Source organism: Prosopis cineraria, unplaced genomic scaffold, assembly GCF_029017545.1.
Source record: "Prosopis cineraria cultivar Desert tree isolate PC_DT_omini unplaced genomic scaffold, ASM2901754v1 PC2, whole genome shotgun sequence".
Classification (NCBI taxonomy): Eukaryota; Viridiplantae; Streptophyta; class Magnoliopsida; order Fabales; family Fabaceae; genus Prosopis; species Prosopis cineraria.
In genome coordinates this window covers 46,554,214-46,571,437 of record NW_026555333.1, presented here as the reverse complement: position 1 = coordinate 46,571,437, position 17,224 = coordinate 46,554,214, and the positions used below count along the sequence as shown (strand labels likewise).

Sequence of the window (17,224 nt, the reverse complement as noted above, 5' to 3'; positions counted from 1 at the left end):
AGCTTTCATTTAAGAGATCCTGATAATTGACTATTAAGGAATGGTATAGCTCCTGATGAAAAATGTAGATTCAACACCAAGTTGGCAATGAAATATGAATATAAACACCTTTAACCAGAATACCAAAACAATAATCAGGAGAAAGTTTTGCTTCAAGTCTACACTTTTCAGGCTCTAAACGGAACCAACAAATAAAAACGCATATGGATTTGTCCAGACTCCAAACAGAACAGAGAACCTTCCCATATGCCACTTTAGAAGTTGCAGGAGGAGTAAAAGAAGGCAAGACTCCTTGGCAATGGGCAATATGTGATGATATTTGTTACTTTGCAGCTTATGGATAGAGGAAAACCAGAATTTTCACAAAGATTTTATGTTCTCGAGTCTTCAATGTTAACAAAATTAATTCAGATACAATTGTGACATTCTAACATTAAATTTCATATTTTGTGCCTCAAAAATGGCAATTGACTAACTGATTCATTTGATGCTCTTATCAGATTTTCATATTTGAACATTATTAGATACAGGCTTGACAAAAATGTGCATCAGCCAATCAGGTATCACCGACTCTGAGGATAGTTATGAAACTAGGATATGACATGCATACTTTAACTTGCATGCACAAAGGAATTCGAACGTAGTTGTAGGTTAGGAAAATATTTAATTTCCTTCAGTAACAATTCTGGTATAAATGGTAGAAAGCAAAGCACATTGATGCTTTATACAGACCAAAACACCAAACAAAAACTGCATGACATGACATGGATATATATACAGAAGAATTTCCTGAACTCACTAGATAGGTCTTGCCATCATCACTTTACGAAGGTCACCACTAAAAACTATTCAAAGAAAGTTGTCTTCTAGCATTGTCAAGCCTTTGCCTTCTTAAATCTATGTATCAAAGATTCTATGGACTTTTGGATTCTAGTTCCTTCTGTTTGCATTGCCACTTCAGATACCTGATGTAAATGCTCGATCCCACGACCCAAACTTGCAATGGAGGGGGCTGCAGGGGCAGATTCAACAGCATACTCAATCCCATCTCCATACAATAGCAAGCCAGTGCAAGTACCAACACTACCTACGAATGTAGCCCAAGGTAAGAACCCGACAGGCTGTATCTTTCGCTTCCTCATTATCTCATAGAATGATGTTCTCATAGCTGAGATACTGGTCTTTTCAGCAGAGGCTATAACACTATGTGCAACAGCTCGAATCTTCTCAGCAGACAAAGTTGCCTTGAGGACACCAGATGTTTTGGCTCCTGAACTTGCAATCCCAGGAGCCACAGCTTTTGATGGTCCAAGGGCAAATGCCAGTGCTTTCTGTGTTTGACTAATAAAGAATTTGAGCGAAGTAGGAACTTTAAGAGTTACAGCCTTCATCAGAGTCGATGCGGGTACTGCTTTGCTCAGAGAGGAAGCACCCAAAACTGCTGTTGCTCCTGCCCCTACTGCCACCATAGGTTTCTCCGTCAATAGTCGCCTCCTGTTAGTTTGATTTGAGTTAACCTCTTCAACTTCACAATTTGTTACTAGCTGTCCAACCAACTCCTTGACTTCATGAGGAAGAGGGGTATTCCAATGTTTCCTAAGACCTGCTAAACCACTAGCATCGACGAGTGCAACTATGGTCTTACACCTATCGGTCTGACTGCGAAGGGCCTGTGCAAAGAGCACATGAGATTTTTCCTCAACTGGAAGTTCTGAGAACTCAGTTTTGGCCATTCCAGAAATATCTTTCCTGTTAATTGGCCGTAGACCATTGTTATTTAGAGCCATTCTTAGCCCTTCAACAGCAATTCGGAACCTGTAGACCTCAGAGATAATTCTTGTATCAAGAACCTCACCTCTGTTGATATCCAATAGCATCTTTTGCACATGTGCTAGCGCTTTCCCAATTGATGGAAGATCAGCAAATATATTGTGCAAGTCCTCAAGTAATGGATAAAGTGACTTGGCAAAAGCTGGGGCCTCATAATCACCACTAGGCCGAATTTCTAATGAATCCTCTTCTGAAACTGAACGAGATTGAGCCAGCAATTGTGGATCCATATAGAGAGATAAGGCTTTTAATAGCTGTGATCGAACATCATTACTCAAGGAAAACCTCTTTGAAGTCAGAGGGGCCAAAGAGGCACCTTTCTGAGGAACTAAACTACTAACAAAACTTTGGAAATGATTTGCGGCATCAACTTCACCGGAAGGGCTGCCCAAAGAACACTTCCCCAATGGCGATTCAAGCACAACGAATGAGGATCCTACCTCCTCAGCCGCTTTCTTCGCCGCCACCAAGTGCCCGCGAAAGCCAGTTCCAAAAATCTTACGCAGCACAAACTTGCCTGCTACGGACTCATAATTCTCCTTTCCAATCTTATCAATAAAACACCTTTTAACTACCCCAAAAGAAGAAGTCGGCAGTGGGGCTCCAACACCATCTTCCAATGCAATCTCTTCAGATAGAGTTTCTGACGCCAGAGGACTATCCGCCTGAACGACCACAGCGTCCGGTTTAATCTCTTTGATAAGACACTCGGCATCAAAAGCCGATCGCTCAGACAAATTCAAAGCGGAAAGTATGTAAATAACGGATTGCGTTTCAGGATCGCGAACGGCGAAAACAAATTGTTTAGTCTGCTCGGGAATGGAAAGTTTGCTCACCAATTGCTTAGAAACCTTCAGGTCATCGTTCTTAAATACCGAGAAAGGCCATAAATCTTGCAGACTCAAGATGAATGCAACCACCATCTTTCAATCGGCGTTGTGGGCGGGGGCAGCTTCCCCAAGTTCGGGAAAGCGATGAAGAAAAAAATGAGGCAAAATCAACTTGGAGAAGATGAAGAAGAACAATCAGCTTATTTCACCAATTCGAAGCTTCGATAAGGAAAGATTCGACGGATAATGAATAGAACACAAGGAAAAGATTGTCAACGGAGGCGAAGAATCTCGATCTTCATGGAAGAGTCCGAGTGAAACAGAAACAGTCTCGCGCACAGGCAGGAGATGTAGTGTGTGTTTGGATTTGCCCTTTTAATTGATTATTGCAAGGAAAATCATGGCTTGGGTAAAAAAAATCCGAACACCTCATTATGCCCATAATTGATTATTTGGGTGCTGCCCTCATCTTCACATAAGCCCATTTCTCCTGCTTCTACAAATCGATTCTGTATGTGGCGCATTAATTGTGAGAAGAAATTTTAACCTGCCAAATTCACCCGTGCACTGTGCAACTCAGTGATTTCTCAACACATTCTGAACTTAGTGTCTGCTTCGTTTTTAATTTATTAAAAATTTATTTAGTAAAAATTCATTTAATAAAATTTAATTTAATAAAAGTAAGTTATTATAATAAAATTTATATTTAGCTACATTTTTTTAAAAATTAATTTAATACACTAAAATTTATTTAAATTATGATAGTGAAGTGTACTTTTAAATATACAATTATCAAAATAATATAAATTTATGATTATTTATAATTTGTATTATACAAATATAATATATTTAAAATATTTAAAAAATATGATAATATATTTAAATAACATAAAATTTAATCTATAATGCTAAAACTTGATCTCTAGTTATATGTATTTTTTTAATTTGTAATTTTAGAAAATGTGATAGAGATTTGTAATTTTTATTATACACTAATGTAAAAATTTACATGATTAATTATTCAATTTATAATGTTAAAAATTTTATACCTAATTATTATTATTATTGAAATGATAATTATATTTTTAATAAATTAATTATTTTTTAAATAAAAGAATAAGAAATTAAACTTGAAATAATATGGTCAAATAACATCTACTTTTCAAATTTATTTTTTAAAAATTTTAAATAATTATATTTCTTAAATTCACTTTCAGCCACTATTTAAATGTGTTTTTAAATATATTTTTTATAAAATATTTTATCAAACAACTTTCAATATTTTAAAGTAAAATTTTATTTTCTGAAAATGTATAAAAACGAAACACCCCCTTAGCCTCTGGCAGCTGTCACTCAACACAAATGGAATTAACATGAGTTAAATTGTATGAGAAAGAAGAGGGCAATCATTAACGTACGGCACATATGTTAAAAAATTGATGGCTTCGGCATTACTTTAAGTTTTTGTTCTCTTATTTGTTTATAAAAAAATTAATCATTTAATTTTTATAATTTTAACTTAACTGTAATTTAATTTCTTAATTTTAACTCATAATAACTTAGGCCTTGTTTAGTATGATGGAAGAATTTTGATGGAATTGAAATCAAAATCGAAATTAAAATTGAAATAGAATTGGATTACATATGTGTATTTGGTATGTATATGGAATCCTTATATTATTTATTATTTAATTTGCATATCTACATATTAAAAGACAAAAATATCCTTGAATAAAAAAAATCTCCCTCTCTATAGCTTTTTTTTGCTAGATCCCTTTGCATCAAGTCCAAGCATCATGACCCTCCCAAGACCTACTTGCTTTGTCTTCCTCATCCACCTTATACATTGCCAGATTCACACCTAGATGAAGAAGCGATGCTTGATGACATAGCTTATACAACATTCATTGCCAGATATTCATGCCTAGACAAGAACACCCACACGCGCGCGCACAAAGAGAGAGAGAGGGGTTGTGGGAGGTGGGTCGTTGACCTATGATAGTGGTGTGAGTCTCCTTAAGTCGACGGAGATCTAGAACGAGGGTTATTGCTAGTTATGGAGTCATTGACTTGTGTACAATAGAGAGAGAGAGAGAGAGAGATCATTAGAGGCAGGTCATCCATGGATGATGGAGTCGTGACCTGTGATGGTAGTGTGAAGCTCCTTGAGTCGATAGAGAGCAAAGGTGGCTCATTGTCGGCGATGGAGCTGTCACCTTATATGTAGTAGAGAGAAAGAGAAGGAGCATCACAAGGAACCTATTGCGATTTATGCTAAGCCTGTTATAGAGAAGGACGTTGTCGTCCGATGTCAGTGAAAGGTAGTTATCAGCCTTGTCATCGTCATTACTGGTAGACTTATCATCGTCATTACTAGAAGTGTCAAAAAGAAGAAGGCGTAAAATGGAGGAAGAGGTAAAATAGATTGATAATGCATGAAAGCATTATAGAATAAAATTCCATCTTGTAAATGATGGAATCCAATTCTGCCTATTTTGCAAGAATTAGGATTCTAGAGAGTTGTGTTTATAGCATACCAAACACACTGCCACATGGATTTCATTTCTGATCCCTTTTCCTACTTATTGATTCCAACATACCAAACGGGGCCTCAGTTTCTAAAGTTTTAACTCTGTTGTAAATTAATTTTTGAACTTCATTTCATGCAATTTAGTCTTTAAAGTTTCAACTTCTTAAATATTGATCTCTATATTTTAAAAAATAAAATTATAAAGATTAAAAATATTTTAAAATTTAGTACTAATATTTTAAATTATTAAGCTCTTTTAATCTTTGTAAATATTATAAATATTAAAAGTTTAAAATATTTTTAATTTTTATAATTTTTTTTTTAAATATAGGGATCAATATCTAAAATGTTAAAACTTAAGGGACTAAATTGTAAAAAGTAAATTTTATGGACTAATTTATAATCAAGTCAAAATTTCAAAGATTAAGTTATAATGAGTCAAAATTAAGAGACTGAGTTACAACTGGGTCAAAACTATAAGAACTAAATGATTAATTTTTTCTTTATTTATTTATGGTATTTTATAAGGTATCATTATCATGTTTAATCTAATTTTCTTAAATAATGTGAGTTATTTAAAATTTACTTACATTTAAAAAGCAGGGAATATTTTTTATTTATTTAATAGAATTCAACATATTTAATAATATTATATATAGCTTTATTGAGATTTCATTAAAAGACAATGTCTTTCTTGATAATTTGTACATCTAAAATTAATTATAACTAAATTATCCAAATGTATTTAATTTTATCAAAATTAATTTTAAAAAAATAATATCCAAACATGATTACATTATAAGATAATTAATTATCATTAAAATTAATTATATTAATTATTTTTTATAATAAATTATACCCAACTGAAATCTAAACAAGCCTAAAAAAAATTCTGATATTAAAGTCCAACTCTCTGACCCAAAAAAAAAAAAAAAAGTCCAACCGAGAGATTTTAAAACGAAAAAAATAAAACCCAACAATCCTAAAGGGCCTGAATTTTTTTTCCTTTTTTTAAATGGCTTTTTAACAGTTTGAAAAATTAGATAGTATTGTTGTTTTTACTACAATAATTATTTTTTACAAATATATTTAGATTATTCTTTTTAAACAAAATTAAATAATGCATTTGTTATTTTGTTTCATTTTAATTGTTTGATTGGTAAGCCTTAAATTAGTTAGATAAGTATTTTTATCTGATTGATAATTACAGTTTTAGATACGGATCACCGTAATCCACAAAACCACAAGTGGGTAGTTCACATCAACGGCAATGCAAACCAGAACTCAGATGTGACTAATGTTTGAACTGAGCGATCATGGTTTGATGAGATTTTAATGGTTTAAAATTTATTTTGATGGTTTAAATTTAATTTTCTCAATGAAAAAAAATATAATCTTTAATTTTCATAATTTTATTAAGCTTTGCTTTTAGTCATTGTAATTTTTTTCAGTATTTTTACTCTCTATAGTTTCAAAAAAAATTGGGCAACTTTTATTTTTTAAATCCCTATAGGTTTTATTTTTCAATGATTTTAGTTTTTATAGGGATTGAAAACATTAAAAAAAATTATAAGGACTAATAAAAAATTTAAAAAAATTATAGGGACTAAATATTATGTTTTTCCTTTTTTAATTAACAGGTTTTAAATGATAAATTTATTTTTTAAAATGTAATAATTGAAAAATTATTTTTATTTTAGATTTTGCATCATTAAAATAAAAAATAAATTACAGTTCATAATGGAATCAACAAAAATTATACCCAGAAGTAAATCATTAAGACTAAAATTTAGTTTATTTGTGCACTTAAAAAATGAGCAAAATAAAATGTACGTGCATAAATTAGAGTTTATAATGTTTTCAAATCATTCGATTTTGTTATATTGAATAATTTTTTTATAATAATTTAATTTTAAAATAATTAGATTTCTTATTTCTAATTATATAGTAACGTTTGAAAGAAAAAATTATATAGTAATGATATAATATCGTCAAAAATGATTTTTTTGTTTAGATCATTTAATTAAAAAAAATATAGAATACACCACGAAAGATATTTAATTTTTATAAACTTAGTGAATGATTAGATTTTATTTTTTTGGTCTTCAATAATTAGATCTTATTATATTTAAATTCAAATTAATGTGAGAAAATATGTTTTATAATAATTTAATTTATGAATAATTATTTTTTATAACCTAATTGTATAATGATGCAACAATATGTTCAAAAATATATTTTATTTATATTATATAATTTAAAAATATAGATTGAATTGAAATCTAACTTGAAAAAATCTTATAATATTTTGAACAATTAGATTTTATATCCACTTATATGGAGATTGGATTAGAGAGGATAAAGGAATAAAGTTGGAGAAATGCTTAGATAGACTACAATAAGACCATGTAATTTTAAAATTGAAAAATATTTAGATAGATCAAGTACATTATATTATTTGAAGTCTGTCTAATTAAAATGCTTTAAATAATCTAAATAAATTTTGTATGATATTTTTTAATTGATTTTATTCTTATAATAGAATACATATTTGGTTTCTTACATTTTTCTTTTATTATCATTAATATTAAAATTAATTTATATTTAATACCATCCAAATGTCATATTGTTATTGGAAAATAATAAATGACGTGTTGTACCCGATTTACTTGAGAATTTTTTAAAAAAATATAGATAGATTTAAAATTTACCATGAAAAATAATTTTATTTTATTACATTCAGATTTAAATTTAATTGGAATAAAATAAAATACGAACGAAAATACTTAGATTGTATGATCGTGTAAAAATATATTTAGATTAATATATTTTTATGGCATTGTTATAATCAATTAAGACAAGATATCTGCTGGTTAAAAAAAAAAGGTTTAAAAGCGATTACCAAAACCTGGTTTCCAAAGCATATAATCATACTGCACCAAAAAAAGAAAATCAAATAATCGTATGAAAGAGACTCCAAAATATAGAATTATGCAAGAGATCCATCCGTAAGAAGAATCCCACAAAAGAAACTTTTTGCTCATATATGTTGAAACATATAAAAAGGAAAATACAAATTGGTTTACTCTAAAGGAGATACCCTTGCTAAAGACATTGCTTTTATTTGCATTGAAGAGATAATCAATGATCTGAAGCTTCAATCATAACTCAAACACATATTAATGGATCATGATAGAACCCAAGCTATGTGGCACCCCTTAAACTTAATTAGATTAGATTTGACACTTATGACTCTATTAGTATAAACGAGATTGTTGCTTGTGGAAACATCATCCAAGATAAAAAGAGAATTTGATAAAAAGCTTTTTAAATATCTAGGCTATTATCCTAGTGCTGTCACTAAACTTTTAGTTATCTTAAAAGGTTTATCTTTTGTTGGAATGACAAGTTTTTAGAAGTCCATGGCCACACCAACTCTTTTGAAGCCCTTTCACTTATTCATTGTGATTTCAATGACAACACCCTTATTTTCAAGTAATCACAAAGATCAAAGACCTTATTATGAAAGATTGAATCATTGCATTTGATTATGTTTATAGAGAAGTTAACAATTGTGCAAATTGGTTTGCATAAGCACTTAGTGATGGTCTTGATATTAAAACTTTAGATGAACCATCTCTAAGGTGCGATAGATTAACACTGACATGACTTGCTTTTTGTTTTTGTATGGTTCTTGCCATGGCCTTTCTCTCCAATATATATATATATATATATATATATATATATAACTCCAAACCAAACTTTGAAATAGTTGAACAAAATCTCTATCGTCAAAAATTTAAAATTAACCTCCATAATTTTTTTTTTGATAGACTCCCCTATTGTTATTTCTTAAATTATTTTATTACTAAAAATTGCCATGCCATGTTAAAAGAAAAATAACAGGTAACAACTTATATGATATTTAACATTAGCCAATAATAATAGCAAAAATATGGACAATATTTTTATAAATTTAATATTAACTTACTCCCTTTAGTTCTATTTTGTAGAACATTTTTAAAAATAATTTTTGATCTACAATCTATGACACCTTTTAAAGTACATTGGAGGTCAGAAACTAGTACGTGCCTTTTTTGAAATATGACATGCCAACTTTTGCTAACGATACAACTAAGAAATAATAGTAGAATAATTCATGGTAAAATATAAAAGATTAGGGATGTTAATTATAATTTTATTTAAAAATGATGAGATTTTGAACAACAATATCAAAATTTAGATGAGTTTTATATATTTTAACCTAATATTGTGATTAGTCATAAATGTAGTTATATTTGTTTATTATTAACTATATATATATATGAACATATTGATTGAATGATGATTATATTGCGATTAGCCATAAATGTAATTATATATGTTTATTATTAACTATATATATGTGTATGGACATATTGATTGAATGATGATTATATATATATATATATATATATATATATAAAACAATAAAAGTTCAGTTATTTTAACTAAATTGTTTTTATATTTGTAACTGAGATCACAGTTTTCGGAGCTAAACTTATGATTTTCCGCTGTCAACATATCATATTTTCAACCAAATAGGACATCTTTTTTGTCCATAGTAATTTTTTAAAAAGAGAGTGAGTAAATGACCCTGGTGCTTAGCTGTTATTTATAAAATTAGGGTCTTCAAGTGTCAGTATTTTCAGAAGGGGGTCTTTCTTTGTGATATTGGCATTTTGACCTGACGTGATTATGATGTTTTTTGGCATTGACTGGTCCTGGTCTAGGGAGACTGGATCATGGGTTCTTCCCAATTGCCCAACAACTTGGTCACATGAGCGAGCGCTCGACAGACTTGGCCAACCATAATGGACAGCCGAGGACATTGATTCTTCTGCACAAACAACGGCTTACATATTCAAGAAAACTTCTTTATATTTTTAACTTAATTTTATTTTTAATAAAATAATTATTTATTTTTAAACTAATTTTACCTTTATTAAACACTTTATAATAAATTTAAAATCATTCATCAGCAGAGATACTTAAAAAAAAAGGTAATGATTACACCTTACATTTTTTAACATTGAACTTCTCAAAAAATGTCTTACATTTTTAAATGGAGAGAGTAATTGTTACTAATAAACTAAATATTTTAATTCAAAATTTTGTTGTTATTATCAATCACTGATATATGATAATAAATTTAACAGACTTTTACCATTTATAAATTTAAGTAACATTTTTTAAAATTGCATTCGTTTTCTCAATTTCATAAAACTTAGTTTTGCAATTAATTAATTTAACAAAATTCTAATCAAACCATCATTTTTATGGGTTAAATTTATTAAGATGTTAAATATGAGTGAATTTGAATTAGTATGATAGAAGTTATAAAATTTGATTATAAAAGAGATATACAAGTGCAAAAAATACTCGCATGCTTAGTTGTGTCAACTTATTGCTGGAGGTTTCACTTTTCCTTTTGTTCGAGATGTTTCCTAAATTCAATAAGCGATATCAAAAGAACTAGCAGGGACCTTGCGTGAAGGCAATTTAAACAACAACAAAAAAAAAAAAAAAACCTTGAAAACCTCATATGTGTGCAAGTCTTCCCCCCCCCCCCCCCCAAAAAAAAAAAGGCACCTTTAGTTAAACAGGGGGTTATTGGGCTATGTTATTGTAACGTATATAAGTGAAAAAGATCTCTATATTAAAATTTAAATCTTTTAACAATTAATATTCTCATAGATAAATATTAGTCAAATATTTCAATTTTTGAGATGCTCCTGGAGCAGGAAAAAAATTCTAAAGGTTCATTTAAAATTTGAGATGGATACCATAGTTACACTTATAAAAATTATAACATATATTTAGAGATTATTTTTCAATAAAATTTTTACATCAATATTGTGATTTAGATCCCTATCCCAACTAAAAGAACCAATGTGTGTTGACCAGTTACAATTACGTAGCGTTTGGCATATTGTAAATGTACTTATTCCATATTTTTCTTTCTAGATATATTATCCTTTTTTTTAGAAAGAATAATTCTTTGTATACCGAATATACATTTAATTTTACTTTATAATAAAGGACATGTTTGTTACTAATAACGAATATTATTCAAATCAAATTCAAATATCTTTTTTGTTGTTATTATTATCAATCATTGATATATGATAATAAATTCAAAGTTGTGTTTAATGTACGTTTTATAATTCACATATTTAAGTAAATTTCTCAAATTACATTATTTTTTAATTTCTTAAAATTTAATTTTATAGTACTTAATTTATTTTGTAAAAATATTTAAATTTTTCGTGCATTATTTTCACGATATACCCGCATTTGATTTTCGTATATCTATTTCGAATTTCAAATTCTGAACAATCATTTATATATAAGTATACAATTAAAAAACAAAAACAATTAATGTTCTCTTATTGTACCTTTATTTATTTATTTTTTAACCAAAAAACATACGTACAATGAAAATGGAAAATTCCCGTGGTTAACGTTATAATAAATTCCTCCATAATCTATGAAGATGGATGGTTTGTTTGTTGGGGTTGAGAGAGAGGGTTGACGATTACCTGGATCTGAAATCTACCGCTATCTCTCCAAGGATAGAGAGAGAGATTACAGAGAGAGGGAGAGAGAGATAGAGAGAGTGAGTAAGCGAGTGAGAGTGTATTGTGCAGCAGTGCCCACCAAATCCCGCTCGTTAGACTCCAAAATCTACTGCTAAGTGTTCCTCGGCGGAATACAGTCCCTTCTTGAACCCCTCACTCTCACATTACCCACCGCCACTATCACCATTTTCCTCTTCCCTTCTCTGCGACTCATGGATTCTTCTGAAGCCACGAATATAGTGCTCACCAAGATCAAGAATCTTGACCCCGAAAATGCCTCAAAAATCATGGGTGTTCTCCTCATTAGCCTAGAAGACAGTGATTTAGTGCGATTGTGTTGCAGTCCAGACCATGTTCTTCATTCGCTAATTCTCAGGGTCAAGACTCAACTTCGTCTTTCCAGTAACTCGTCGACGTCTTTTGCTATCCCTTCGCCTCCCTCTCCTCTCAACCCCATAGCCAGACCCACTGCCAGCAACCCATTTTCGCAGTCGTCACCGAGAATCGGTGACAATGGTTTTGACTTCAGTAGGAACCCATCTTCACCGTCTTCGCATTCTTGGGTATTTTCTGGGTTGCCCAACAGCCCCATTAGCCCGAACTCGAGCACTTTACTCTCCTATAAGAATATACGTGCTGGGTTTCCAAACGACCCCACAAACACTGTCAAAGACTTTGTTGACGAGCACCAAATGAACGATTACTTGTCTTTTCTAAACGAGTCCTCCTCCAAAAACGAGGATTTGGTCGATCCATGTCTTCAATCGGGGCTTGGGGTTAACAATTGGCAATCTGTCAGCAATGGCGATGTTGTTCCTTTTCATAGGAGGTGCTTCTCGGCTAGTGATGTGTGTTTTGAGCCTGAAGAAGCAGGTCCTGGAATTGGGCATAAGCTCTGCCTTTACTATGCGAGGGGCCACTGTAAAAACGGCAACAATTGCAAGTTTGTGCATGGCATTTTGCCAGATTCACTGGATGCTCCCATTGTTGGTTCTCCAAGTAGGTTTGAGGGGTTCGAACAGCGTGAAGAGGTTATGAGGTTGAAAGCCATACAGCAACGAATGATGGCTTCATCGCGCCTCACGACTGGGGTGTCACCCTCGTCACACGATCAGTACTTAAATTTTTTGATGCAGCAGCAAAGTGATCCTCAGAGCCAGAGGTCTCTTTCTTTCTATCTGCAAATTATGAACAGAATTTCTCTCCTTTAATCCTGTTTAATTTGGTTTTTATTTACTTAACCCTGGATGTCTTGGGACGCATCTCAGAGCTGCAGCGGCATTGATGATGGGTGAAGACTTTATCCCCTTTGGAAGAGGCAGGCCGGAAAGGAATGACTTTTCAGCTGTGGTATCAGCAGAAAGACTGAACTCTGCTTCCAGACAGATTTATTTAACATTTCCTGCAGAGAGCACATTTAAAGATGAAGATGTTTCAGATTACTTCAGGTGTAACATGCTTACTCTTTTCCTGTAATTCCCTATCAAGTCAGCGAAGTTGATATCATCAGGGGGTTGAAATGATGGAAAATTTTCAAAATATAATGAATTAGATTTAGAGACGTTGTTAAATCTATAAGAAAATGCGCTGCCATTGAATCATGTGAAGTATATTGCAATCTGTTATATAGGCTATGAAGCAACTATATTTCATAAATGGAGCTGTATCTCTATGCATCTGACACTATCAGATTGGAGACAGGTGTAGCTGCAGTTAATCATTATATATCTTGTGTCACAGTAGTTGTATTGTGTTGTGTCCCGTGGCAATCTCTTTACTGTTCTTGATTAGTGAGCCCCGCATTTTTTCAAATGCAAGACTTGAATGTATTCTTTTAGTGTGAATGTGTGATCACGATTCTAAAGTCCTAGTGAGTCTGGAGTTGTACTTGATTCTGGTATTGTTTTTGACCTTAAGTTTCTTAGAGCAACGCTGGACCTAGTGTCTTTCCTCATACTTGATGTGAGCTTGCTTCAGAGTACGCATGAACATTAACAACTGAAGGACAAAAGATGGGTTCTGGTAGAGGGAACAAAAGGAGCAAGGGTAGCCTGAAATTTTTTGTTATGTGTCCAAATCTTGTGTTTTGCGTCTATTCTTGGAGGCTATTTTCATGTTGTGGACTTCACCTACCTACAGTTTCCATTCAGCAGCATGTACAATGTACATAGTCTAGGGACTTTTCAGCTTGCCAATCAGGTCTAGTTGAAGTTCAATTGTCACGGAATCTCTTTCGTCTTGACTAGTAAACATGGTCAGTTGAGATTATAATATACATTAATGAATTAGAGAATAATGCAGTCCAACGGACAATGGTGAAGATATGATGTTCTTCAGTTTCTCTGAAAATGTATCCTCTAACGCACTGATACCTCAAAAAATAGTCTGTACTAATATTGGATACGAATCCAATACCAATATGCGCAGCATATTTTTAAAATTTATATTGCCATCCTTTTTCCCCCATCTGGTACATGTTGAAATCGCTTAAGAGCTTACAAGGGATTGTAATAATATGAATGGTGATAAAGGTTGACATTTATTTGAATTGGAAACTCGAGTTTTTATTTGTTTTATACCTTTATTTGTAGCTTTGTATGGGTTTCTTATTTTACATTTAAAAATTTATTTAAGAAACTCAATATTCTTTTATATTGTCTACTTTTTAGTGTTTTAATTGGTGGAAAACACACACATTGAGCTCTTACAGCCTCTAGTTCTTTAGTTTTTACTGCTTGACAAAGTCAATACCTATGAATGAGACTATTAGGATGCTTTATTTATTTATATAATTGCTTTCTTCTAGATAATACTCAGTTGGTGTGATACATAAAGAATCCAAGCCCCACAGACAAGATACATGGCTTAAAATTATTTAACTAGTGCAAATGCTTTCTCTTTTAAGCAAAGATGAAATTTTTGATTCATTTTCAAAAGGAGTATAGTTGACAAGATTTTTTAAAGAATGGATCAAAGGCTTCAATTAAAGATTGTATGATATGCGTCCTTAAGGATTACAGCCTGGGAAGTTCATGGTTCAAGACTATGGGCTGCTTCTCCCAAAATTCATTTTAATGCATGGAAGGAAGTAAAGTAGAATTGTGCAAATCATGCCTACTTAGTGAGATAAGCTTGTTGTTATTGTTGTCCTTGCATGTAAGGAAATAGCCATATTTTGTCTTGTCAATGTTTCACTTCTAATACAGCTGCATTGTTTGTCTCATTTACAATCGTCTGCATGCATGTAAATCCAAATTGAGGAATTTCATTGAATTGGCTCCTTTCTTTTATTGAAGCCAATTTGGCCCAGTGCAAGATGTGAGGATTCCATACCAGCAAAAGCGAATGTTTGGCTTTGTTACTTTTGTCTATCCAGAGACTGTGAGACAAATATTAGCCAAAGGGAACCCACATTTTATCTGTGATTCACGTGTGCTTGTCAAGCCCTACAAGGAGAAAGGAAAAGTCCCTGAAAAGTATGAGCCTGTCGTTTTCTTTTATTGATCTATGGTTTATAACTTCTCGTTCCTATTCAATTATATCATGAGTCATGTCTGATTGATGCAGGAGACAGCAGCATCAACAGCAGCAGTTTGACAGGGGAGATTTTCCGCCATCTTTGAGTCCTATGGGGTTTGATTCCAAAGAACCGTATGATCACCTTGGTAATTAAATTTCTTATTGGCATTACATTGTCATGGAAGACTGAGTGCTTAAAAGGAAATTTTCATTGAATTTTCCATCTTCTTACAACACCCATAAGTTGTGCCTGAAGTTACTTCCATAAGGAGTTTAACTGTGCTTCCATTTTGCCTTGATTGACTCTGTTAATCTCTGCAGGAGCAAGAATGCTCTATAGTCCACAGGAGATCCTTTTTAGAAGACAATTGGAGGAGCATGAGCTGCAGAAAGCCATTGAACTTCAAGGGAGAAGGTTGATGAATCTGCAGCTTCCAGACTTCAAGAACAATCCCATACACCATCACCATCGTAGTCTCTCTGTTGGTTCTTCTCTGCCCTTACCACAACTTCATAGTAACGTTAGTAATGCAGTTCTTCCTCCTGATAGCATTAAAGAAGATATTGCAGGTTAGACAGATTGATTGTAGGCTTGTAGCACTGTGCCCTAAAAGTTCTTTTGAAGCAGGGACAGACGCTTTACATTGTGATGATGTACTTTTTTGCAGGCTATAGTGGCAGCCATGCTCCTACTATTTCTTTGCCCACGGTTGCATCTCTTGCTGAGATGCAGCAGAAACAGGAAGAGGTCAATCCAGCTAGCATTGACGATAATGTTGGTGGAAGCAAAATGGATAACACAAATACAGTCTCAGACAAAAAGTATGGGGCTTGTCTGTTCCTGATTTTATTTCCCTTCTTGTTTAAGTTTCTGAACTCTGTCAAGCTTTCTAATATTATATGCTGTTTCTTTCATTCCTGTGTTTCCTGGACTGTGGGGTAGTCTGGCGCAAGTCCTTCCTGATAGCCTATCTGCATCTCCAACTAATGCAGCAGGAGATCTGTCTGACTCATCTGCACTGCATGAGGTCAATGAGAGTGCAGCAGTCACCGCTAGCACGTCTCATAACTTAGAACCACTCGCGAAGTCTGCTGATGTCTCTTCTCATTGATTTTCACTAGAATTCCAGGTATTTTCAGTTGCAGTTTGTATACCCCCACTATTGTCTACCATTAACACAAGGGTCAAGTCTTGCTGACAAGTTGATGCCTTTTAGGTTTTGCATTTTAGGCAATGGAAGTGGCCATCAGGGGTTGATTTTTATTAGGGTAAGCTGTTTCTGATGTTTTTCTTTTCAGTGAATTTCTTCTCAGACTATGTTCCTGATTCTTTTCCTGGTGGTCCTCAACTCGGCAGATTTATAGAAGCATACTGAAGAATCCTCTAGATGTATAGCCGAATACAACCAGATCAAAGACTAGATCCTTAGATATGATTCAAGGCAATACTTACTACTAACAGCCAGTGATACATATTCCATACGTGGGCAGCCATATTAGCTCTGAAGTAATTTGTCTTCCCCTTTTTAATCATTGTCCCTTTCCCAAACAGTTTCTGTAGGCGTGCTTGATTAGACTGGCATAGAAGTGTACTCTAGATTTACCCCTAATGTAATTATATACAGCTCTTTTTTCACATTGAGTTATATTTAGCTTGTATGATCAAGTTTTGATTTAATGCTGCGTGGAAGTTTGAACCTTTGAAAAATGGGGCTGTTGACTAAATCCGGAAACTTGAAAAACTCCGTCAGACACGTTGAAGTCATAAAGAGAAATATGACATTGCCGTTGAGGGATAAAAAAAACCAGTAGTGTTGCAGTTCACTTTCTGAACTAAGCTGAGCCCTTTACGTTAGATGTGAAAAAACAGTTGAGCTATAAGTTCACTCCTGAAA

At 32.6% G+C, this 17,224-nt stretch overlaps 2 protein-coding genes across 3 annotated transcripts; one reads left to right on the top strand and one right to left on the bottom strand.

Annotated features, from left to right (window-relative positions):
- Positions 1 to 644: 644 nt before the first annotated feature.
- LOC129301788 (uncharacterized) lies at positions 645 to 3,038 on the bottom strand. The gene has a single exon (XM_054940378.1). The coding sequence runs from the start codon at positions 2,751 to 2,753 to the stop codon at positions 876 to 878; it is 1,878 nt and encodes a 625-aa protein (XP_054796353.1). The 5' UTR covers positions 2,754 to 3,038; the 3' UTR covers positions 645 to 875.
- An 8,715-nt stretch (positions 3,039 to 11,753) lies between these two features.
- Positions 11,754 to 17,007, top strand: LOC129302076 (zinc finger CCCH domain-containing protein 55-like). 2 transcript variants are annotated; one of them, XR_008591174.1, is made up of 9 exons: positions 11,754 to 12,972; positions 13,079 to 13,258; positions 15,107 to 15,286; positions 15,378 to 15,475; positions 15,651 to 15,899; positions 15,998 to 16,151; positions 16,273 to 16,459; positions 16,547 to 16,598; positions 16,687 to 17,007. XR_008591174.1 is itself a non-coding variant. In XM_054940751.1 (8 exons), exons 1-7 carry the CDS (start codon positions 12,023 to 12,025, stop codon positions 16,439 to 16,441), a joined length of 1,980 nt encoding a protein of 659 aa, XP_054796726.1. In that variant the 5' UTR covers positions 11,754 to 12,022; the 3' UTR covers positions 16,442 to 16,459; positions 16,629 to 17,007. The 2 variants fall into 2 exon arrangements, 1 of the variants encoding a protein (XP_054796726.1); XM_054940751.1 differs by lacking the exon at positions 16,547 to 16,598 and having other exon boundaries at positions 16,629 to 17,007.
- Positions 17,008 to 17,224: the final 217 nt, after the last annotated feature.